The following is a 25,356-nucleotide window of genomic DNA, read 5'->3' on the forward strand; positions in this document are numbered from 1 at the left end:
ATTTTAATTCATTTACTTTGTAATTCTATTTATGTACATAATATGAGCTTAAAAAACTAGTGTCTTATCTATACATGCCTAATATATACATATTCGTTCAAATGCTTAAAAAAATTACTGTTCGCTGTTGACCAATTCGAACCACTGTCGCATGGCTTCACTAAGAACAAGAGGCAGTTGACCAAGATCACGTACGATCATATAGTAAGGGAAGGGGAAGTCATCGAGATATGATTTTATACTTAGCTTCTTATCTGGGAGCATCTGCACCGATTGGATATCAAGGATTGAACTCTGAAAATAAAAGAAAATTGAAAATTTAGTCGAGAAATATTAGCATTCAAATTTGTATTTTCTTTTATAATTTACGAGGTGTTGAATACCTCTTAATGCCAAAGAAAGCAGTATCACCTAACTTCGAGCTCAGCGAATCTATTCAGCCCTATCGGCAATACGATTTCCCTGGAAATATTTCTCTATTCCGAAAAATCGGTATCGGCAATACTTTCTGAATGGAAAAATTTCCTAGGAAAAAATTCCCACACAAAAATACCTATCGGGAATGAAGTTTCTCCCCCGAAGTATTTCTATCATATTTTTTATGGGGAACAGATATTTTGAAGCCAAAATGTACGTGTTTTTCTTTCAAAATATTCTGTTAAAAATATTTAATTATTTACTGCCTTAATCCAAAAAAAAAGCAAATGATATTGCAACTGGATAACGCAAAATAGTAGACAAAAATAAAATATAAGAAAACTAAAGGAGACCATTCCGAGAGCATTAGTTTGCTGCTTTGGTCGAAAAAATGATCAAATTATGTGGAATGCCTCAATTTATTTCAGTTATTTGTTTATCATGTCAAAAAAAAAAACAAAGCTTAAAAAACTTTATTGATTGATTCTTTAATTAAAACACAAAACTAATGGGCAAAAAATAAAACAAAATTATTGAATAAAAATCCACAAATCAACACCAAAGAAAAAAATTATATAAATATTGACTATTAAACATTTTAATTGTTTTTGTGCACTAAATACAATCAAATTAGAGTTGTCAAAATTTTCGAAGACTTGTGTTCGAAGTTTTTTTTTGTTTTGTTAAGTTGGCTGTACTTCTTTCCCGAAAAACAAATTCCGATGGAGATTGCCGATAAGGAGAAAAATTCCCGGGAGAGAAAACCTACTCCCGGGGAAATTTCTCACGTGAGATTGCCGATAGGGCTGATTGAGTTTGACAGGAGGGGAGAATTCTAGAGAACAAAACTGCATTGTTATTGCATTTTTTCTCAAAAAAAAAACCGCCTTTACATGGCGGCTTAAAAATTACAATTCGGAAGCGCTTTTTCTTCAGCATTCAAGTCAAAGGGTGAAATAATTTGCACAAGGACATCACCTAACAATACAACCTTGATGAGATTTGCAAAGTGCTAAACGGCGAATCATCACTGAAGGGTAGAAAATCCATTGTACGAGCTAAACGGTGTCAGAACACTTTCGATGACACCAATTACAGAGTTTTCCTTAGTTTTCGTATGTACAATTCTGTTGGTTGTTTAGTGTGATCACAAAGATTCTTTAACTAATCCCTATCATTATCGATTCCAACACAACCAAAAGCAAACAAGAATTTCAAATATTTTTGCACATAACCATCGTGAAACGTTTATTATCTATCATGTTTCATGCAATATCTGTAACATCGTACTTAAAGTAATTTCGCGCAACAAACCAGTCGCATTTTACAAAAACTTTTTATTAATGCAATGGAGCGTTTGCTGGTTTTGAAATCAAGGCTGCGGATATGGTTTGGTTGTTAATTAGGCGAGAACCAAGAATGGATGAAAACTTTGATTTGCTTTGAGAGGAAATTAGGTACTAGTTCGGCCCGGTTTCCAGGAGAGAAACCCAAATAGGCTTAGCTAATGAAGACCTTCTCTAAGGTTTTCTTCAGAAACGACAAAAAAGGAGCATGTCTAAAAATTTTTTGGACAGAGTAAGGTAGAAATCAGTGTCATCCTTGCGGAAAATCTACTTTGTAACGTTTTGGTTATTTCGAAGTGCAGTGGCCGTTCTCCGCTTTTAAAGCTTGGTCAAAATGCCCTCTCAATAATAGAGATGAAAAAGCAAAACTTTCCAAAAAGAAATGTGCCCAGCATAAAGCAGAGAGTACGGAAAAAATATATTGCGAGCTCGGTGAAATAATATGATCCGGTTTCTGAGTTTTGATGCACTGGCTTTCTAGACATTGAAAGAAACGAATGATAGTAAATTAACAGCTGCTGAGATGAAGATGCTTCATATGACAGCAAGAGTAACAAAGTAACAAAGCAAGAAAATCAGAGAAAGCCTTCACGCCAATAATACCGTCTTGGATAAAAAACACCACGACTAATAAGATGTATAAAGAAGAAATCCTGAGAACCTAGTTCAAAGAGCGAAAGCATACGAGGAATGAACACAATCGAGAATGCAACGACCACTGCATTCCGTTGGCCTCAGACATGGAACAATTTAAAACCGGGAGGACTATCATCGATTCTCAAAAATGCCACATGTGGAACCATCATGTGAAGCAGTAAAGTGGGAAAGTTGTGGGCAAAATCATGTCGTCGATAGATAAGAAGATGGCGATTTATTTTTGCGATCGATTCAATTGGATTTATGGTATTGCTAATTGGTTCTCTCATCAAATACGTAAGAAATTTAATTTTTTTTTTCGAACTTACCTTATTTTCTGGATTATCTATAATGATGTAAACAAGGAATATCCTTTGCCGTCTCGCAAGTTTAACAGCATTTCGCACCTATCAAAATTAAATAAAAATCCATATTTAATAAAAATTTAAATCGAAACCAATTGTATTTTTTTCTAAAATACCTTAACATTTCCTTCACTGAAAATATTCCGTCCATCACTCAAAACAAGAAGTAAATTTTCAAATAATCCATTATCTGAACCCATTGCACCTTCTTCTGTATTCACCGTTCTTACGAAATCCAATAAATCTGCAATATTCGTTTTCTCCTGTGCGAAAGCCAACGAACTAACCAATCGGGGACCATCAAATTGTTCTGTATGATTGAGTATAATTTTTGGTGCTTCACCAAATGATACAATACTCAAACGACCACTTTCTAGTAATGTTAAAGCTTGAGAAACAAGAGAAATAGCTTCGAGAGTCAGTTCTTTGGAATTATTATGATCCATAGATTTGGAATCATCAATGGCGATGGTAATTTTGTAATCACGTTGTGCTGGTTTGGTTCTTCTTAACCAAATCTTATCTTTTCGAAACTGAGATGCAATGTAGGGAATGATTTTCTTCATATTTATACGACGTCCTGTACGGTAATCACCCTTTAGACGAGTACATTTCGTTGGTTCGAGAATAAGACGTAGTTGTTCGCACAACTCTCGAGCATTGGGAAGCATTTTGTTGGAAATTATCTGCCACATTTCGTAATCTTGGTGTTGTGGAAGGTTCTGTTTGAAACATTAAACAAATTAAAACTAAATTCAATGAAAAGACAGATCATTTCTTACCCCTTTTCCAGAAATCAATTGATTTTGGTAAGCTTTTCTCAGTTCCAAGGTCTCAGCTGCAGTTAAGTCTTGAGCAATACTCGTGTCCATAAGAATCTCTTTTCTAAAAATGGAAAAAAACATTAATCAAAAAACAAAATAAACTATCTTCAATCTTACTGGCAATGTGCAGTGGTATCATCACCCCTCGGCACTGTCATCGTGTCCACAACATCACCTTCGACTTCAATGTTTTCAGTTTCTTCAGATTGGTCTTTATTTTTTTCCGTCTTCGATGGCTTGTCCGATTTGCTATCTAACTTTTCAGCAGAAATTTCGGGTACATCTTGATCCATTTCATCTTGATTGGGTGTCTCATCTACATCCATCAATTCGTCGGTATTTTCTGCATCACCTTTATCCTCCTCGTCATCCTTTTTCTCTTCATCTTCTAAATGTTTAATCTGTTTGGATTGTTCTTCAGTGGCATTGTCCAAAGTTATCTTATCGTTATTTTTTGGATCCTTAACATGTTGGAATTCCTCACTTTCTGCTTCGTCTTGTTTGTCATCATTTTCCTCGGAACCCTGCTCCTTTTGTTCTTTCATTTTGTCAATTGTTTTAAGTTGCTTAAACTTATTCTCTTCGGCTTCACCAAGTGTTCGCTCTTCATTAGTTCGTCCTTGCTTTCGTTTTTCTTCTGGCTTGGTTTTCTCTTTGGACTGTTCTGCCTTGGTTTCAGTTTCTTTAGTTTCTGCAACTCCCTGATGTCCTTGGTCAGAAGCTTCATTCTCAGCCTGTCCAACTCCATCCTTATCATCACCAGTATCTTGTTCATCAAGCTTTTGATCTTGGTTAATGTCTTTCTCGGCATCTTCATTCTGAACTTGATCAGTTGATCCTTTGTTTTCGTTCTCAGGAACAGATTGTACATTATCTTCTTTGCTTTGCTTATCTTTAGACTCTTCAGCAGCTTCTGTGTCTTTATCTTCAGCTGTACTTTCTTTATTTTCATCTTCTTCCTGCTCCTGTTTTTGTTCTTCTTCATCCAATTCACCGCGAGTTTTTGTTTCCGCTTCTTCACTTTCGACATTCTCCTCCTCCTCTTTTTTCTCTTCTTCGCCATTTTTATCTTTCTTCAAATCTTCAGTTCCTGCTTCAGGTTCTTCTTCAGAATCTGATGAATCTCCCTCGTTCTTATTCTCATCGTCACCAGGTTCATCCTTATCTCCTTCTCCCTCCTCTTCATCGCCTTCCTCTTTTTCTGGTTGTTGCATTTGTTCCTTCATTGTGTCAATATCAAATGGATTATCATCATCACGCTGATCATCAGCATCTCTTTCATCGTCCATATTCACATTATCACCCAAATCCATTTCTTCAGCTTCTGGTGGCTCTTCCAGCTGATTATGATAAGGATTCGTTTGTTCTTCATCGAATTCGGGTTCTTTCATTTCATCGATATCTTTTTCTTGTTTTTTCTTTTCCTTGTCTGGGGCTTGATCATCTGTTGCATCCAAGCCATCTTTATCGTGTTCTTCTTCACCTTGTTTCGACTCATTTTTAGTATCCAAATCGTTATGGGCATCGGATTCATCTTTGGAACCTTTACCCTCATCTTCTTCTTCCATTTCCTTTTCGTCTTCTGATTGCTCTTGTTCCTCCTCATCAGATCCCCAAATTTGATCATCTAATTTATCAGCTCCTTTGTCTGTGTCACCCATTTCTTTGTTCAAATCTTCCTCATCCTCGGACTCACCACTGTCGTCTTCTTCTTTCTCAATGTCTTGCATTTTACCCTCAAAATCATCACTCATTTCGATACCTTTCTCTTCCTTGCAATCTTCATTGTTCTTCTTGTCTTCTTCTTTTCGATCTTCTGGACGCTTGGCATCATCAAGTTGATCCTCAGATTCTATTTTATCAGAGGCATCTTTATCCCCAGTTCCATCTTCCAAACCAAAACCTTCACCCTTCTTCTCGTCGTTCTTCTTTGATTCACCCTCTTCATCCTGCATCAAGTCAGCAGGAACACAGAATCCTTTTGTGCTCAATTCAACAAAAACAGTCAACATGATAGAAAGCATCTTGGCAGAAACCTTATGAGCTCCCAATTGTTGGAAGAGATAGTAATCAGCAACCAAGTTATATTGCTCCAAAATTGGTAGAATTGATGTAATCTTCTGAATGTACTCAAAACCTGCCCCCTTGGAATGCTTAATTGACAGGAGAATATTAGACATTTTCTTAGTCACATGAGAGAGATTTAAAATTTCCCAATCGGCCAAGAGTTCCTGATGCAATTTGCCTTTAAGATGATTCTCCTTAATTTGTTCGTCTTCGGCTAGTTTTTTGCTCGGTGATACTCTTTGTTCCTTGCCATCTTCAGTGGTAATCGTTTGCTTGGGATACTTTTTAAATAGCTTTTGAATTGAAAGCAAAATCGAATGGACAATGTTCTCCAGCTCAATGTCAATATTTTCAAAATCTGAGACATCTTCAGTTGGATTTTCCTGCTCCTCAAAGGATTGTTTAACTTCTTCCATGTGGTGAAGTAGTTCTGTCAAACTCTTTGCAGCTGGAAGATATTCATCTTCAGAAACAGAGAATAAAGCTCGAATTTCTTCAATTTGAACTCGAGTGTCTAAGTAAGCTTTGTTATAGCTTTCCATTCGTTTGTTGCTAAGGAATTCTACATCGTTCTTTGCCATGTCATTTAAGAGAGACTTTACATGACCAAGAAGTTTATTGCATCGGTCTGTGATGGCTGAGAACTTGAGTTCTCCTTGGATAAGGATTGTATTTGTGTCCACTAAAAGAGTATTTTCGGATGATTCTTTGTCTGGGACGCATTTCAAAAGCAACACAAATTGTTCCATCAGAAGACGAACTTTACAAATACTCTCTTTGAGTGCAACAAATTCATCTCGCCATTTAGAGAATTTCAAGCCATTCGGGTCTTGGTTGTCCATTTCGGATAGAAGTTTCAAATTACTGATGACGGTTTGCAATTCATAAACATGCCGTGTGGAATTACTCAACAAAACTCGTTGATTCTGGACCAAGAGGAATGTTTCCACAGCAAAACCTTTGATACGATCAATATTTGGTGGTCCCAATTCACTTAGTGGTGCCAACATAGCGTTTTGAAGAAGTTTAAGTTTGAAGACACACTTGGCATAGTACCGATCGAGGTTTTCATTCAAATGAACAATGTTCGGGTGGATCTTTTTATCTTTGAATCCACCGAGCATAGTTTTTACACAGAATGGAGGAAGTGCTAAATCTTCGAATTCTGTTCGAAGTGACATCTCAAGGAGACCAGATTTGTAACTGAGTCCTAGATTTGCAAGGGTCTTGAAGAAATCAGAAAGAGCTTTACGTTTTTGTTGGAGAATATGTTTGGCTTCGATGACTTGTTTGGGGCGTTCTTGAGACCTATCAACTTCCAAATTCCTGAGGTAGTCACAGGTTTCAATTTGAGTAGTCATAAGTTCGTCAAGGGCATTGATTAAGCTTGGATAGCCAACATTACTGATGGTTTCTTTTACTACATTACGGGAGGTCAAGAATAGTTTTCCAACTTTATGCAGCAGACTTGACTCATCACCGCCTCCGGCAGCTGCTTCAATTTCAAATTTTTCTTTCAATTTTTGAGGAGCAACAAATGCCTTCACATCAACCATGTAATATTTGATCTTGGGGTCATAACGGAGGTCTCTACCCTTTTCGTTTATGAAATTGTAATCCTTTGCAGTGGCGTCTTTCGGTTGAAAGACTGGAGTAATTTTTTGTATCAATTGATTTTGATATTCTTTGAGGAACTTATTCAAGCTTCTATGAACTCGAGCGACATTGCTTCGCATGCTAAAGTAGGATAAATCTTTGTTGTATGATTCAATCTTAACAAACTCTTTTAGCTTCTTTTCAATTGGACCACGAACTGATTTCTTATGTTCCTCAATCTCAGCTGTAAATTGACTAAAATAGATTTGCAAATTATGTAGACCAGCAATGAGAGTAGTTTTCTTTTCCTCATCACCGATTTGAACATAATGCAGGTACAATTCAAAGGATTTAAGCAAATCCATACGAACTTGGAAGTCACCATAGCTAGAAGATTCAACAAATTGTTTTAGAATTCTAAGAATGTCATTGGGTGAGATTTTAGTGGTTTGTTGTTGTTCGACTTCCATTGTTTCACCTTCGGCAAAACGTTTTTCGGTGTATTTAATGTCTGTATAAGATGAGTCGATTTCGTGATCTTGAATGTATTCTTGGAGTAAATTATAGATGAAGAACCAATATTTGTAAGCATTCGATTGGACTCTGTAAAATAATAACCAATAGAATATTTAAAAAAAAAATGCTTCCAAGTTAAAAATGTAGTTAATCATACCGTTCATAAGTTTGAGATAAACATGTTCTCCAGAATTGCAACTCAAGTTTTGTCCATTTTTGAACAAATTCAGCAACTTGAACTTCCAAGTCACGCAAATGATTGTTTTTGTGTGCAACTTCATTCCATTGAGCGACTTTTTGACGAAGAATTTGGAAACCTGTATTGAATCGCACAACTGGAGATGTCGATGGTAAACTACGGATTTTCTTAATGACACGAATAATCTGAAATGGTTAATACAAATAGAGAAATAGGTAAGTTTTATATACATCAGAAGAAGAACGGCATTTAATTGAAAGTGAGACCCGCAAGCCTGTACCGCGTTTGATTTGAAGACATGCAAAACGAATAGATCAAAGTGGACTATTCACAATCACGTTAAAAGATTATTTTTGCTAACCTCCTTCATAAATTCGACCAATCAAGTTTTCGTGTAATCGATCGTTCAATCAAACGAGAAATGCGAGACCCTCAGATTCCTTAAGATGTGGTCAATAGTAGATTCTTCGGCAACATATTGTTGTTCCATTGAATTTCAGAGTAAGAGAAAGAGAAAGTAATCGAAACCCTTACTAGGCTAATATGGAAATACCGAGTCCAAGTGAGCTCCACCGGGACGAAACCCCAAACTTTTGTATGGACTAAAGGCCGTAAAAAGTTATATTAAATCAAATTCCTTAACTTTATTTTAGGAATTAATACTTCCTAGGATACCGCCTAGAATGCAAAATTTTCTAGAATACATTCATTTTACTAAGTTTGATGTAAAAATTTTGCAGAATCTTAACCAATCTTTCTATAAAACTAGTTTTATGTAATCTTTTGACTGCTTAGGCACTCTGGTGCAGGTTTTTCTTTAGAATGTTTGTGTAAATAAACATACCCACCCATTATTTCCTCAATGAAGACCAAGAACCACACCGACTTTCGCAGTGCATTTCTTTCTTTTCGAATATAGTTCTGTATTTGCGAAACTCTGCCACATGCATGGCTCATATGGTCGTAAGGTAAAGTGTACTACCCTCAAGGACGTGGCAAAATTTTGTTATAGGATATAAAAAAAAAGTAACTAGATCCTATAAAAGGGCTGTTACTGGCAAAGACGTGGGCGGATCGATTATGGTATAGAAGTGAATGCTAAGTTCTGGTGTGGGTTACTTGGTTTTCATTGAGAAAACAATGGTTGGGTATGGTATATGAAACGTCCATACAAAATTTCATTATTCTATTCTTTATTTTCAACGAGTAATTGGTAATATTCTGACTTTTGCTCTTTATGTAAAAGACTACTCTTATGTTATGTTATTATGTAATACATTTTATGCCCTTTATGTAAAAGACTATTCATAATGAGTCCAATTACTTTTTACATGATAGTCGAATCATTTTGGTTTTCATTTAATTAGATCAGGCTTTAAAAAAATAACTTCATAACTTACAGTATGGAATGCAACAAAGCAACACAAAAAAAGCCTTGTGTCTACCCTTTCGGATGTAATTTAAAGAGGTCCAATATCTCAAAATAAATCTTACTCATATATATTGAGTACTAGCAACGATAAAAATTTTATACTTTTATCACAAAGTGCACGATTGTTGCTAAGCCACCTCATTAAGCTATACCTTGCAAGTTGTAGGTTAAGTACAAAATGTATTACTTACATCAATCAAACTGGCATGTTCCGGATACAACTCTAATTGGTCCATAACACGTTTTTCAATTCTATCCATAACATCGGTACATGAAATTATTTCAGGAATGTTTGAATCCTTGTAAAAGTTATATTCTTGTGAGTTTTTATCTAAAAGAATTTTAAACAATTTATGAATTTATTTCGTTTTTCTATATTTATTTGAACTTACTTGAGAATGAAACTTCATTGAGCATCTCTTGTTGAAGGCCAATAGCAAAAGCGAAAGTATTATAAATGTTCTTATCCATTTGCTCATTTAGTGCAGTTTTATATTTGGAAAATAATTTAACAAAAACTTTCACACGGTCTTTGAATGGTGAAATGAAGTCCAAACTAGGTTTATTCTTTGTACCAATATCAGGGTGATAGTAGTAAACTCTGTAAAAGAATATATAAAAAAAAAAAAAAAATAATGAGAATTTTGGGGATAAGTGCTTTGATCCTACATACTTTGAAAAGTCTTCCATAAGAGTAATAAAATTCTGAGCCAAGAAGCCATAATCTTCATCACGTATAACCAAATGTGATTTATTTGTAATTTTCTTATTCGATGACAATTTCATGACTTTCTCCAACGAATCATCGACAATGAACTCTCCAAAATCTTCTTCAACATTTGTTGGGAAATTTTCTTCAATCTCTTGAAGTTCGATAAGTTCTTCGTCTTCAGTTTCACATTTAGTTCTAAAATTAAAGAAAATGATATTAATTTTGGTTATTCAAAGTTTAATTGGCTAACATACTTTGTGACATAGAGACTATCTTCTTCGGCTTTCTGTTTCCTCTTTCGCTCTTCTTCATCTTGCCATACCTTATTGCAGATATTTAGAGCAAAATCAAGTTCATTGAATGTTTCTTCATTGATATCCAATGATATTGTTATGCGATTCTTTAGTTCAAGAATTTTGGATTTGAGAAGCCTAAAGTATTCAAACTCACTGCCCTCAAGTCTATCCAAGACAGAAAATACAATCGAACGATTCTCATGCATATCCTTCGATCTGTCCACATTGAAAACTTGCAAACTACTTGCACTTGGAAATTCAACAATATTTGTCAATAAATTACCAAGTTTTGCATTTTCATTCAAATTCGAAAAGATTCCAATAGAATTCGGTACAATTGAGCTTTGCAATTGTTGCAGTGACACTTTCAACCCCTCAAAACCAAATCGAACCAATCCAACTGAACATTCTAAAGGTTGTAGGAAATCTTCATAATGTCCTGCATAACGTTTCATGGTATGATTGATAAATCTTTGCGAATTCGAAATCCATAAGTCAAGTTTTTTATATGTTTCATTGAGTCTCAATAATTTGGATTCATCTGGTGATGGTTTAAAGTCTACACAATCTTGCCAACTATCATCGACTAGCTGCAAAAGACTATGCATAGCATTTGGTTCACAATTTGTCTTCAAGAAATGTGTAATATCTTGTACTAAATTCGAATATAAACAAACTTCAGGACGAAGAGCAACTTTTTGAGAGAATTTATCTTGTCTCTTTGCCAAATCGGCTAACCTCGATTGTATTTCATTGCAGATCTCTGATCCAAAGTTCTTATAATTCATCGTTATCTTCATGAAATCATAAGCAGTCATCAATGTAGTCAGACAGTTAATATCCTCGACGATATATTCTTTTTTAAGACGATTCTTTTCCACAGGATCGATTAGCGGAGTGAATGTGAGTAGACACAATTCTATTGTTCCAATGAGTGATTGGATAAGAGAAGCATTATAAAAGTTATTATGACTTTTCAGCATCGGTTGGAGTTGAGCATTAATCTCAGTTTGTGTCTTTGAACATTGGACCTTTAATTTTGAGACAAGTTTCTGGAAATTATCATTATAATCTGAGAAATTCTCATTTTCCATATTCTGACAGAGTTTTTGAACATATTTCACTTCTACACACAACTTCTTGGCTTTTGTCAGACTCTCTTCAAGAATAGATTGTGATAAATCAAATCTCTTTGTCATAAGGAGGCCATTGTTCCAGACCAACTGACGCATATCTGCCAGGGAACTTTTCCACGTCTGCAAATTATTCAATGGAATAGCTTTAAAACTGCCATCCCAATGGAATAGCATCTTCAAAACACTTTCGCTTAGTGGAGGACCAGTGTAAGTATATGTAGAGGCTACCTCGAGGTCTGTCTTTTCAAGATTCAAGCAAGCATCACTCCGGGTTGAAAGATTATTCAACATAAATGAATGACAAGCCTTTGTTACAAGATGGTTGTAAGTTGAAATTAGTCTGAAATTGACATTTAAGTACTGAATCAGGCTTTCAAACTCTCCATCGGTCTCAATTGTTGAGATGTAATTCAAAATTTCAGAGAATAAACCTTCCAATTGTTGATATTTCTTGTTCTTGGTCAGTTGAAGTAGTTCAAGAGACGATGTACTCAAAGTTGAGATGTTCTCGATAAAAAACTCATTCAATTCTATACTCCTCGACTTATTAGCCATGATTTGTGAAACAAATTTATTCACAAAATATTCACGAAGTGGCAACATTTCAAATTCCACTTGGTTTGGAAGTTGTGTTGGATGCAATTCTACATTGAGAATAGTTGCGATTGCAGCAAGTGACTTCTCATGGTCTTCCATATCCCAATCGTTGATAACTTCCTCCTCTGGCTTATCGGCAAAATCGTTGATAAAGTTTGTCATTGCATCCAAAAGTGACTTTGGAATCTCGCTAGGAGTTCCACTTCCACCTGGTAAACGATGGCATTGAATATCAAATGCTTTCTTTTTTAAAATAGCGGCTCTTAACTTCCCGACTTCGACAGATTTTTGTGCCAATAGTTTCTTTGCAATCAATTCATTAGTAAATGAGCCATAAACTGGAACAATTGCCAGACTAGCATCAAGCTTATTTCTCAAAGTCAACCTCTGAACTTGTTCGTCGCTGTAATATGGCTGGAATTGAGTGATTTGTTTAGTGTAGACTTTTCTTATCAAATTCAATGGATGATTCACACTCAATGCATAATTGGTGATTTTCTGCAGGCTCGATTCGAAATCAGGATTTAATTGCTTATAGTTTGGCAGAAGCTTTTCTAACTGCTTAAGAAGATTCTTATCCAACCATTTGAAATGCAGCAGAAGTTTGTCCATTAAATTAGTATTCAAAACTTTTCCAATAAATAGTTTTTCTTTGGAGATTTTCAACAAACGATTAGTCCATAAGAAGGCAGTGACAACTTGAACATAAGTTGACAAATTAAATCCAGCATATCCCAATGAGGCATTCAGAATTTGACCCAAACTCTTGACAAATGTAGCCAAGTTGTTAAGGAACACATTATTCAATCGATCATTGATGACTTTACCTTGAACAGCTTGAGAGTAGGCGAGGGAGTTAATTTGGCTTAGTTTGGTCACTGGTTCCAGACCAACTTTATCCACTAAAAGATGGGACAGCAGTAGAGCACTTAGAGCATATCCTTGTTGTTCGTCATCTGCGTTGAGTTCTGCAATATATTCTCGGATACGTGGAAATAGTTTACTGTTCCATGGAAGGGAGCTTATATCCTCGCCAAAATTATGTCTGCTTTGATGTATTGTTGAATAAAGCTCGTTATTTAGAACTTCCAATTGCTTTACGAGGTTTTTATCTCCCTCAGAGTTGTTGCTTAAAATTTCTTTAAAGTACAAATGGCGAAGATTACTGTCATCCATGGAGCTTGTTTCATAAAGCATGTACATGACAGTTTTTATCAATTCCAAGCTGTTTTCGAATTCAAGGTTCTCAAAGCTGCTAAAGAGCTGACTTAAACATTCGGCAGAGTCATTATTTAGAAGAAGTCTAAAAGGTTCAGCTTGCATTTTAACCAAAGCCACTGTATTCAAATCTTCACCTCTGAGAACGACATTTTGAAGATCAACCTTTACAGCTTCGGATAGATTTAATTTCTTTGATTCTTCCAAAACAATCTCTCGCAATTGATTTTGATAATAGGCCAATCCATAACCCATTAGATCGGTATTTGAAGAATATACATAAACTTCCATTCCGCTGACATAAATAGCCTTTTCATCATCATAACCAATACACTTGTAGGCTTTTACAAGGAATGCAAATTGTGTTAAATGAGAAACATTAAAATTATTGATTTCTGTTGCTTGACAAATCCTTTCATGAATAGTTAAAATTGTATTTACCGAATTCATATTGGATATTCCACTCTCATAAACAATCACTCGAAGATCATCTTTTGTGTAATTGTCTTTGCTAAATGCCATTTCTACACAACGATTTCTCATTGCTCGTGAAAGTTCTCCATTTTTGGGATCAATTGTAAGGAATGCACGGAAATTATCATGTTTGTCGACAATTTCAGCTTCATCATTTGCAGTTACACCTTTCTCCGAGATCAATAGTTTGCCATTTGGTTCAAAGACTGGATTTAATCGATCCAAAACAGCTGAGGAGCATAGATTTACATGTTCCAAACTGATGTACTGACCATTTTTTAAAGATTTGACAATTTTTGAATCAACCCATTCAAAACTGCCACCGGTATTGAGGGATTCATAGTTGCGGATTAAATTTTTCAAAGCTTTTAAGACTTTGCTCAATTGTTCAAGTTCGGATTTAACTTGTATCGATATTGAATTTACGGAAAGAAGATTAGTTATTACCTTGGATATAAGTTGAATACGATTGCGGAAATTGTTCAACTCATCAGCCATTTCTGATTGATTATGAAGATCTAGAAAAAATATTCAAATGATTAAAGATTGGTTTGCGGAAACTTATTTATGTTTTATATTTACCAATTTTAATTTTATTAAGATCTGAATATTTACTCCAAGCATTAAGAAGGTCTACCAGTTTGTGGGTAGTTAATGGTTGATGATGTCCTCCATTTACTGATGTGTTATTTAATTCGAGAATAAGGTTTTGAACTTCTGTGATGAAAATTGCTTCAACATTTTGTGAAATTTCTTCCAAGTGACGGTTAAGATCAATCTAAAAACATTAAAAGGTTCATTAGTACAAAGTGAAGATAAGGATGGGATGGGATAGGATAGTAAAAAAATGTTACTTTCAAAGGCTGCTGGCTAAATAGTTGAAAAGTAAACTCAAGTAACTTTCTCACAGAGTAGTTGCAAAATACGTAAGCTGTCTGAAATGATTCAGTATACAAGTAACCATAGCGTTAATCGCGAACTGTTAAAGAGGTAGAAAATACAGAAAATTTTTGTTGCTGCTGATTTATTCTGCAGACACAGCAATTATGGTCTTCTTCCTTACTCCTCTCTTTGTTGTGTAACATCATTTATATAACCCTCTCTGTCTGAACCAAAACCATTCACAAAAATAGCTGCTTGCTTGCTCCCATGCAAGCTTCGTACAATCGTACCATATACATATACACAAATACAATACACGTTTAGCGAATTACCTAAGTGTGTGGTGTAATAATTTTTCGTTACGAGATTTCTTGGTTCGCTCCCCATGCCAGGCCTGCGTTAAAATCTATGCAATAGCTTAAAAAGTTGCATTGTTAATGCATTTTGTTAAGGAACTATTCCACTAGGCATTACAAGAATTTTACATCCTATACATCCAAGTCAAGAGCTCATCCAAGATAAAAATCATTTTATGTTAAATGGAAGACCATCTGCGTTATCTTGTTCTTGCGCCTGATAATAAAACGAAAAAGGTCGTCTATCACAAGGTACTTCACCGAACTGTGCAACCCATGCACCAAAATACATGGCCAATAAAGAATCATTAAAGTATTAGATTTTTGTTTTCATACACTAACTATTCTAATAAGAAATTTAAAAACAAAACCCTGCTCATTTACTGCCTCTAAGGCGGGACAAGGCTCGCCGGGTCAGCTAGTTTTCAATAAAATTGAAAAATTCAATTCATCGAAAAAATGGAATTATCTTGCGAAAATTTTCGTGGTATGATTTTTTTTTTACGATTTCAGAATTGGTTTATCTCAGCAAGTATATTGATCGACTCAAAAACGGTTTTTACCGCGAGTCAGAGTGTATGAGTGGTACAAAGAGTTCAAACTGACAAAGATTTCACTCAAAAATGAGTCACGTGAAAGTCGCCCAGGTCGACATGTCTAAGCATTAGTCAGATCAATCTTACAATCTTGTAGGAACTGTTGGATTTCACAAAAAATGGTCACACGCTCACAACAAGGAAACATACAAAAATTGAAACTCAAACTCGATTTGTTTGGAACCGGCAAATGCTGAAAAAATTGATGAGAGGTGCTTCTATATACTATAGGCTACTGTAGCCCTTGAAAGCCGAAACACGTCAAATTCCATGTGGAGTTTCAAAGCCCTGACAAAAACTTATACGATACACCAAAATGACTCTTAAAGGTTTGCAAAAGAACCCATCGCAAAATTCGAAAGGATTAGAGAACTGGAGTGCAATACTCTGTAAACTAGATTCTATTATATTCTGAGAAAATCAACGCAACCGGCACCGTTTTCAAAAATATTCACACGAGATCTCGGATTTTTGATCAAAGATCAAAGTGAAAAACCATACGAGCTGTATTTAATTCAATCGAACTAAGCTTTGTCATAAATGGGGTGCCGAAAATTGATATTTTTCAACCCCAAAACAAAGAGAAGAGTGATAGTATTATTCTCCTTGCGACTGTCGGCATTTTATGAATTCCGTTTCGGGGTGCCAAAGTTAATACACATCCTTCAATATATTCAAGAAACACAACAGCCATACCGTCGGTCTCATAAGGAAACCTCGTAACTCCACTTTTTTTCGAAAATGACTTTTGAATGCCATTTTTTAGAAAATATATCAGCGGAGCTACCCGGAAAATTTGAAGTCATTCCGAATACTCTAAATAGACTTAAATTCAAGTTTTGTACAGCACTTTACTCCCCAACCACTCTGTTTCTCTCCTCTTTTGTTTCTCCTGTAAAATTTTGATTTTGGGAGTTACGAGGTTTCCTTATGAGACCGACGATATGTCCCTGAGCTATTTCTCAATAGTCTAAGAGCCATTTTTTTCACTCGGAGTTGAACACAACTTGAGAATTTTTAATATAAATATAATATAAAAATTCTCAAGTTATGTTCAACTCCGAGTGAAAAAAATGGCCCTAACAGGTCTATTTCCCTTACAGACAGTTTTAAATTTTTGAAAGATGAGTCTATTTATTTTTTATTTGACTATCTTTAACCTTACCTAACCTACATGGGTATAAGAAAAATACTAACGATAGCCATGCAATACAAACAAAACAAAAAAAAATGTTAAGGTTTCGCTCACCTGTTGAAAACTGCCAGTAACTGAATCATCAATAGTATCCGAATTACAAACTTCATTTGACAATGTACAAACCAAATCAATCAATTTGGTTTTTCCCGAATCCGTAGGACCACACAATAAAACCGGTTTCTCCATATAAACACATTCAATCAAATTCTTAAGATATTCTCTTTGTGATGCTAACAAAAGTGGTGTATTGACTTTGCTCTTCAGTGGTCTCAAAGCACCCATTGAATCAGCTGCTGGTTCTCTTTCTAATACAATATCATTTAGATAAACTTTCGTATCTGTCCAATAGAGAGCAACATCTTCTGACAAAGCATTAAGTTTATCTGCATCACAATTAAATATTTCACTAAATGCATTACGAATGAAGATTTTATCTTGATCAGATCTCATTCTTTGATAATAAATCAATTTCATACGTTCATAGAGAACAACTAAAAAGTTTTCAAATTCATTGAAAAGTTGTTTAATAGATTGCTGTCGTTGGTAGTAAAAGGGTGTCTTTTTGGGAATAAAACCAGTCTCTGGGCTAATTAGTAAATCACACCATCGCATAATGTCACGCAAATTTATTTCAAATGGACCACCTTTGTAACCAAATTCCATATCAGCTATACCTTTATCAAGCTTTTCTGAGAATTTAACCAATCGAAGAGACAAATCAAACTCAATCTTTGCTGGATGAGTTTCTGAGCTTATTTTTAAATTGTCTTTTTGTTTGAGTAAATCAAACAAGTTAAATGGTTCTGTAGCTCCATCAATTTGCTTCAAGAATCCTGTAAAATGTCCTGCAAGTTCTTCAAAATGCTTTGCATATTTACCATTTACCACAAAGAGCAAATCATCTGTAGTAAGCTTTCTCAGATAAACTTTGTTAAATCGATTAAGGAACGATTGTGGAAGACCTTTACGACCACCACCTTGACGAAGTGGATTTTGACAAGCAAATATCCTCGTCTTCCGACTTAAAACAAAAGTTTTATTCAACTCGGGAATATAAACTTCTCCACGATGATCGAGAATAGCATTCAAACCTTCGAGTACACTTTGCGGAGCCAAATTCAACTCATCGAGTAAAATCCAAGTGTTTTCTGATTTTAAAGCTGCCAATAAGGGGCCATCACGCCAAACAAATGACCCAATTGTATTCTTTGATTCAGGATCATCAATATTATCTTCAGCAGGCAAATCTGTTCCGAATAGATCCGCCAAATCAGTATGTTCACAGAGATTTATTCTCACGACATTGTAACCAATTGCATGTGCCAAACTCTCCACAATCGATGTTTTACCCACTCCAGGTGGACCTTCCAACAAAACAGGCTTACTCAAACTCAAAGCCGATAAAAGTCGGAAGAGATTCTTCTTAGTAGTTGGTGCATCGAATAAGAAATGCTCATCAGCATTTATTTTTCTTTCGGGATTTGTAGGAATAAAGAATGGTTTAATTCCGAAAGTCGTTTCTGTACTTTCGATTATATCACCACGCTTGGATATAATTTCCTCCTCCTTGAAAATAACTCCAACGGTCAGTTTTGCCTGTTCAATGGCATATCGAATGATATTCAATTTCAGTTGTTCTACTTTCTCTAAAGATTCATGTGGCAACATTTCCAGAGAATCCAAGAAAATAGTCTCCAATCCAAAGACCGCTGCCTCAGGGAATTCTAGTGATGAATTAACTATCAAATAGTTGGACCAAGCGAGGATATCGCGAATAGAAAATTTAAATTTCTCCACATTATCGCGAATATAAAAGACAACATCGACCAGAAATGAAGCAACTTTACGTACATATTCCATTTCTCTTCCAGTCATACACTGTGCCATACAATTGGCTGCAATGTTGATCAAATCATCTCTCGAGTCCGATGGTATACACCAAATTTCAGTAAAACGATTTCTTAAGGCTGGTGACAATTCCTTCTTTCCAAAATCACCTCCTGGATTCATGGTGGCAAAAAATTGAAATCCATCAGCTGCTTTGATTACAAAGTCCTTGGACACAGAATCCACATCACTGACACCTCCTTTCTCAGCCAACAAAACTGTTCTCTCAGGTTCTAGAATACAATTCAATCTCTCAAGAACCGAATCTTCTGCCAGAGATATTTCATCAGCCATGAAATAGCTTCCTTCCACCATCGACATGATCAAGGGGCCATCTGCCCATTCAAATAATTTCTGACTTTCGTCATTTTCTGAATTTGTTCGACAGGGTCTCAATCCACCCAAGAAATCTGCACCCTCCGTGTGCATATGACAATTGAGAATCCTCAATTGGACATCATGAATACTGGCCAAAATTTGGCAAACTGTCGTCTTTCCACATCCAGTTGGTCCAACTAAAAGCACTGGTTCATTAAATTGAATTGCTTTTGCAGCCAAAACTGCCATTCTTGTCATATTTCTCGTCCAAACAATATCATTTCTTTCAGTGTAGGTCTTGATAGAATCTATGATGTTTCTGGTCACAGGAGATGCTTCATCTCCAAATAGCAAATCCAAGTTAATCTTCTTTCTAAAGTTTCTATAAAGAGTCTCTTCAATGATTTCAATCTCAATATCAGTCCTAACTTTTGCGGACAAGACGAGATAACCCTCTTCAATCAAATGCTGATTCCAATCGTACTTCAAATCATCGAGGAGTTGCTTATCAGCAAATGTGTAACGATTTCCCCAACGGAAAAGATCACGCAATGTAAAGACATTCTTCGTAGTTGTCTTGCGATTCTTTTGCAAATCCCACATGCATTGTACCATCTTCTTGGAATACGATTGTGGAATGAGACAACGTTTCTCTAAAATCACTTCCAATTCATTTCGAGGAATTTCAGAAAAATGTAACTCAATAAAACGATTTTTAAAAGCTCTAGATAGAGTTTTTCTGCCACCGTATAGACCAGGAGGATTTTGTGTAGCAAAAAGCATAAAATTTGGATGAGCCTTGACGACTGTTTGAGTTTCTGGAATAAACAATTCTCTATTGTCATCGAGAACACGATTAAGAGCTTCCAAAATGTCTGTGGAGGCTAAATTCAATTCATCGAGGATTATCCAAAATCCATTCCGCATAGCTTGCACCAGAACTCCCTCTTTGAAGGATAACTTTCCAGTTACGTCGGATGTATAAGTTCCAATGTACTCTTGCAGATCAGTGTGCTCATGGTTATTTATCCTCAAACAATGGTTGCCACTTTTCTTGGCCACATACTCAATCAAACTAGTCTTTCCAGCACTAGTTGGACCCTGCAGCAGGATTGGCAGTTTTCCAATCGAGATGATTCTTGCAAGATCCTTCAGATTCTCTCCCACACTTTTGGTCAAAATGTAGTTACTACATTCTTGGATTTCATTTGGTCCTTTCTGTATCCAGTAGCTTTCAAAATTCAAATAATCCTCTCCAGGACGTGGAATTCCCTGCGATAGAACAGCTTTAACGTTGCTTAGGAGTGAACCCTTTATCAACTCCAAGACAATATTGTGTGAAGGAGGATCTAGCTGAGTGAGAAAACTCATACAAAAACTTTCGTAGAGATTCCTTTCGATGGATCCGCAAAGATTCTTAGCACAGATCCTCAATGATCGACATAGTGTACGCAAAGAGAATACAGGTCGATTGCCTAAACCATCGTTAAGTTCTAATTTTGAGAGGATCCGTAATTTCTTGTACATCTTTACGATGCCAGTCACTCGTTTTTTTTCAATGCCAGTGTTACTGAGGTAATCGCTGACAAGCAACGTTAAATCTCCTTCTGTGGTGAGTTCATCAACAAAGAACTCAGTGAATCGATTCCGAATTCCCACCGGAAGATCCTTCTTTCCAATATCTGTGCTAGGATTCATACAGGCAAAGATTCTGAAATCAGGATGCCTCTTGACAGGAGTAAAGTCTCCCTTTTCAAGTAGAACAACCGATCCATCGGGTTCGAGGATTGTCGATAGACATTCCAGAGTTTCAGCCGAAGCCAAATTGATTTCATCCAAAAGTACCCAATCACCATTCTTGATGCAATTTACCAAAGATCCAGGAATAAAGGCAAAGGAAATATTTATAGACTTCGTCAATTGGGAGTCAAGCTTTTGCAGTTTAATTTGTAATTGCTTCCAATTTGGTAGATCTTCTTCAAATTTGAATTCACCTTTTTGATAACGAGTGAAAACTGTACCCACCACAGTGATCATCAGTTTGATAAGGACTTTAAAATTTCCTTGATTATAGCAAATACTGAATTTATTGAGAAATGTCTCATTTTTACTGCCATCGAAAGTCTTTCGAAAGAGGTTTTCGAATTCAGATCGTAGAGGTGCTATGACATAGTTCAAATCGACAGGTTTGAAACCACCAACAAGATCAGAGACATCGGACTGATTATTCATGTTTACCACAACCAATTTGTGGTGGGTTTTCTCGGCTAAATATTGAACAGAGGAAGTCTTTCCCACTCCAGTTTCACCAACCAGAAGAACAGGTTCATCTTGTCCAACGCAAACTGCAATGCGTTCTAACAAACAAGAAGCCATTCGTGTGAATGAAAATGTTGCACTTTTTGTCGTTTTCTGTGGCATTATTATTTTCCCGACATTTTTCGCCAACTTTTGTTTCTTAACTGGTCTAAGTAAGTCATCTTCGTCATTGTCATGTGGTCGTGATTTAAGGTAGCCAATTGATTTCGATACAAGTTCAGCACGACCAACTTTGATTCTTTTACTATCTACCTCGACATCGGGTTTATATTCATCAGCAAAGAATTCACATCTCGATTGAATGATACCTAGTTTTGCTCCGATGCTAGTGACTAGACGAGTTTTATCTCTTCCCTCAGGTAAATATGAACAAAATACATCGACAGCATTTTGAAATACAAAATAGGCACATTCGGTGCTAGTGACTGAAAACATTGGATTTGAACGTGCACACAACTTGATCAAATCTCTAGTGGAGACGAGTCTTCCTGAATTGGTTATATTACTCACAGAAACCGCTTCGAATGGAAGAGCGATGTATTTTTCTGTTGTATCAGCTTTGTCGTGAGTTTCTTGAGTACGCAGGTTGTCAGCGATCGTGTGGTCACCACTTGAAAACGTTAGGAACACATCAACTATACGATTTGCGACAGTGCTAAGTTTGGGATAGTTGGTACTGACTACACGACAGAGTTCATTACGCGACAATGGAAGGACGTTGATGGTGTAAAGATACTTTTCTAGCAAAGAGTAAAGGCACTTTTGGGAAGCGTTGGCTCCTTTATTTGTTCTAAAAAAGGAAAAAAAAAAAACAAAACAGTTGTGAAGACATTTGAAAAGAGAAAATAACGTTGACTTACCTTATTGTAACAAAAAGTTGGAAACCTGGTTCAATTTTTACACAATCTCTGAATCCAGGAACGCTAAGAAAATTATTCTCCAACAAGTTGTTAAGAATTGTGTACGTATCTTGTGTTGCTGAATCAAGATCTTCAAGCAATAACCAGTATCCGTTCATCACAGCCTAATAGAAAAAAATATTATAGATAAAATTCTTATTCATGAGTAAATTATTCAAACGTTATGACATGAGGAACTTGAAAACAAATAGAAAGTGTGGTTTGTAGATTCATAATAATAACTAACAGGCGTATATTTTTTTGACCTATTGAAAATCAGCATTTGAAAACAATAGCAGTGGAGGAATCCGCAGAAAAAAACCAGCTGAAAATCTAGTGTCTAAGTATAATATGAAAATGAGATAAGTTATTCGTAATTTGCCACTTAATAAGTACGTTAGCTTCGATAAAACTCGAGATCGACTCGACCAATTTGGAGCTTTGGTAGGTTTTGAATCAGTGGTGGTTTAGGAAAAAATTAAATTTAAAAAAAAATTAAAGGAAAACCAAAAAATCCCAAATTTGAATAGTATCTTAGAATTTTTAATAGAGCAGTAAACGAGCTCATAGTGCTAGAGTGGTTTCAAAATATCTTCAAGACGTTGATAGTCAATTCCAAGTTGTCATATGCATTGATGAGGTAATACCCAATATTGAATTTAATTTTATTGGAAAGATTTGTCACTGGTTTCTAACTATATAAATTATATAAATGTTATTGTTCAGAGCATGAGTTGTTTAATTTTGTTTATTTTATTTTTTATTAATAATACTGCTTTTGTTTAGCATTTTTTCGACTTCCTATAAAATAAACAAACAAATAAAAATATACAGTAGCATTTTAAAGCTATTTAAAATACAGAGCTGTGGGTTAATATTGAACAAAAGTATAAAACAATTTCCATGCATTTGTCAAAAATAGAATTTGTATGTAATTCAAATAAAAATTAATCGACACATAAAAACGAAGCTTCAAAAAATTTCATGAACTCGTTTCAAAAACCAAGCCTCAATTTAAAGTTGTTTAAAGATACTTTTCATAGAAAATTGAACTTTCTATCAAAATCATTTGATTACAAAATTTTAAAAAATAATTTGAACCAAAATTCTAACCTACAATCAATGCAAAAATTTGATAATGTTAATTTTTTTTGTGGTTTCTGAAGCCAAAAGTCAAAATTTTGTATTATCAAATAAAGTAGAGGTTAAATCCTTTGATATATTTCATAATTTTATTTTTACTTATTCATATTTAGTCTTTCAAAAATCAGTTCATTTTCTTTATTTTTGACTTTTTTTATTGGAAGCAAAATTTGAAAATGCAATAAAAAGGTAATAATCGGTAGATTTTGGACTTTCTAAGCAAACTGAAATCTGGCGATTGATTAAATATAAACTAACAATGACAGCCAAAATATTTAAAATGGTTTGTGTCCAATTGAGTCTATTTACAATTTCATAAATACGAGACAAATGGGTGGACCAGTTGCTATTTGACTTTATTTCTCTTAATAAAAACTCTTAAATTTTTGGCCTAAAATAACAATTCTCATCAAATTAATTGCAAACAAAATGTTTTTCTCTTTTGCAGTGTACTAATTTTTCGAGGTGTTATTAGGATATACATATACCAGTAGTGAACCTTCGAAAGACCAGTGGTAACTGTGTATTACTCAAAAATCTGCTAAATTTAAAATTTAAAGAATATACAATTTGGCATAACTCTGTTGGTTCAAAATTTCTTAAAATAAATCACTCTTTTATTTTTCAGTAGTTGAATATTTTTCCCACAAAGTAGATTAGCAAAATTACATGGAACTTGGGCCAAGGACATAGAAAAGATGATTTGTTGCTGAAACCACCGGGAAACAAAGGGTTAAGAGATAAAAGTCTATGGAAGTATTTTCTTAAAATAACTTTATATTCTTCTAATTTTTAAATTAAAAAATTATTTTCGAAACAATTTAGAACAACGATATCAATACGCTTCGAAAATGAAAACGACTACAAAACACTTGAGTTGATTAAATTGAGTTTTTTTTCAATAATTTGTCAACTGATTAATAATAAAATTAATGCAAAAATCTAATTCTTACGGGCTTACCTGTGTCAATACTCCTGGCAGCCAAATAAATTCACCAGGAACATCAGTACAGCGATATTGACCCAGCAACATCTTACTATCAGTCTGATCTCCCAATTGAATTCTTAAAAATCCATTCCTCTTGTCCAACACTTCATCGCTGACTTTCAAAACATTTTCATCTTTTTCCACATCACTCTTCCGTTTATTTCCATTGCGTTGTTCCTTTTTCGTATTCCCATTCTTCCCTTTACTCTTCAATCCTTTATTTTCATTTTTATTTTTCAAATTCTCAATTTCCAATTTTTTGGGACAAACTCTTCCAGTTTGTCTAGCCAAATATTCAACAAGTGTTGTTTTACCACATCCAACTGGCCCAGATAAACAAATAGCTTTACCCGAAGATACTCCCAATGCAATACTTCTCAAATTGACTTTAGTCGAATCAACTCGAACAATCGAATCATAATTGCCATCAGTTTCTTCATAGAATTTCTTATTTTCGTTATTGAAAATGGGCAAAAGAACTCCCTCAACATTAGTAACCACTTCGCTAGCAAAGGGTACACTGATAAGGGAATCTGTTTTGTTGGAATTGGGTGTTTCGTTAGCTGTGGGGGACGAAATGAAGGGAACTTGGTGTTGTTCCTTGTGGAACAACAAAACCACATCTTCGCTAATTGATTTATTCAATTCTTTCAATTGATGTGGAGTCATGTGAGTGATTATTGCTATCGCATGATTGCAGTAAAGCTTCTGTAGATCACATCCCTGATTGAGATAGTGGGAGACAAATTGTGACCAATTCCAGAGATCTTTAAAGAAAACTGGATCACATGAAAGCATTCGATAGCAGCATTTGGCAATTTCCAAATCATTAACTGATGAAGAGTGTGAAAGCTTGGCTTTCTTTTTAATTGAATTTTCATCATTTGCACGTTTGAATGGTGCTGGTTTGTTTGTTAGGTATTTAGTTGCATATCTGTA

At 35.2% G+C, this 25,356-nt stretch overlaps 1 protein-coding gene across 1 annotated transcript in view; it reads right to left on the bottom strand.

The window, feature by feature from the left end:
- Positions 1-76: 76 nt before the first annotated feature.
- Positions 77-25,356, bottom strand: part of LOC129907169 (midasin) — a 31,187-nt gene continuing 5,907 nt past the window's right edge. The window contains exons 3-16 of the mRNA XM_055983256.1: positions 24,391-25,351; positions 22,248-22,411; positions 16,915-22,177; positions 14,414-14,609; positions 10,365-14,349; positions 10,072-10,305; positions 9,791-9,999; positions 9,590-9,729; positions 7,925-8,151; positions 3,706-7,854; positions 3,547-3,649; positions 2,881-3,486; positions 2,729-2,806; positions 77-294 (exon numbers count right to left, since the gene is read on the bottom strand). Coding sequence (XP_055839231.1) covers positions 115-294; positions 2,729-2,806; positions 2,881-3,486; positions 3,547-3,649; positions 3,706-7,854; positions 7,925-8,151; positions 9,590-9,729; positions 9,791-9,999; positions 10,072-10,305; positions 10,365-14,349; positions 14,414-14,609; positions 16,915-22,177; positions 22,248-22,411; positions 24,391-25,351 — 16,495 coding nt within the window. The 3' untranslated portion in view covers positions 77-114. The remainder of the gene's footprint in view (positions 295-2,728; positions 2,807-2,880; positions 3,487-3,546; positions 3,650-3,705; positions 7,855-7,924; positions 8,152-9,589; positions 9,730-9,790; positions 10,000-10,071; positions 10,306-10,364; positions 14,350-14,413; positions 14,610-16,914; positions 22,178-22,247; positions 22,412-24,390; positions 25,352-25,356) is intronic.

This window comes from Episyrphus balteatus, chromosome 1 (assembly GCF_945859705.1).
Source record: "Episyrphus balteatus chromosome 1, idEpiBalt1.1, whole genome shotgun sequence".
NCBI classification, from domain to species: Eukaryota; Metazoa; Arthropoda; class Insecta; order Diptera; family Syrphidae; genus Episyrphus; species Episyrphus balteatus.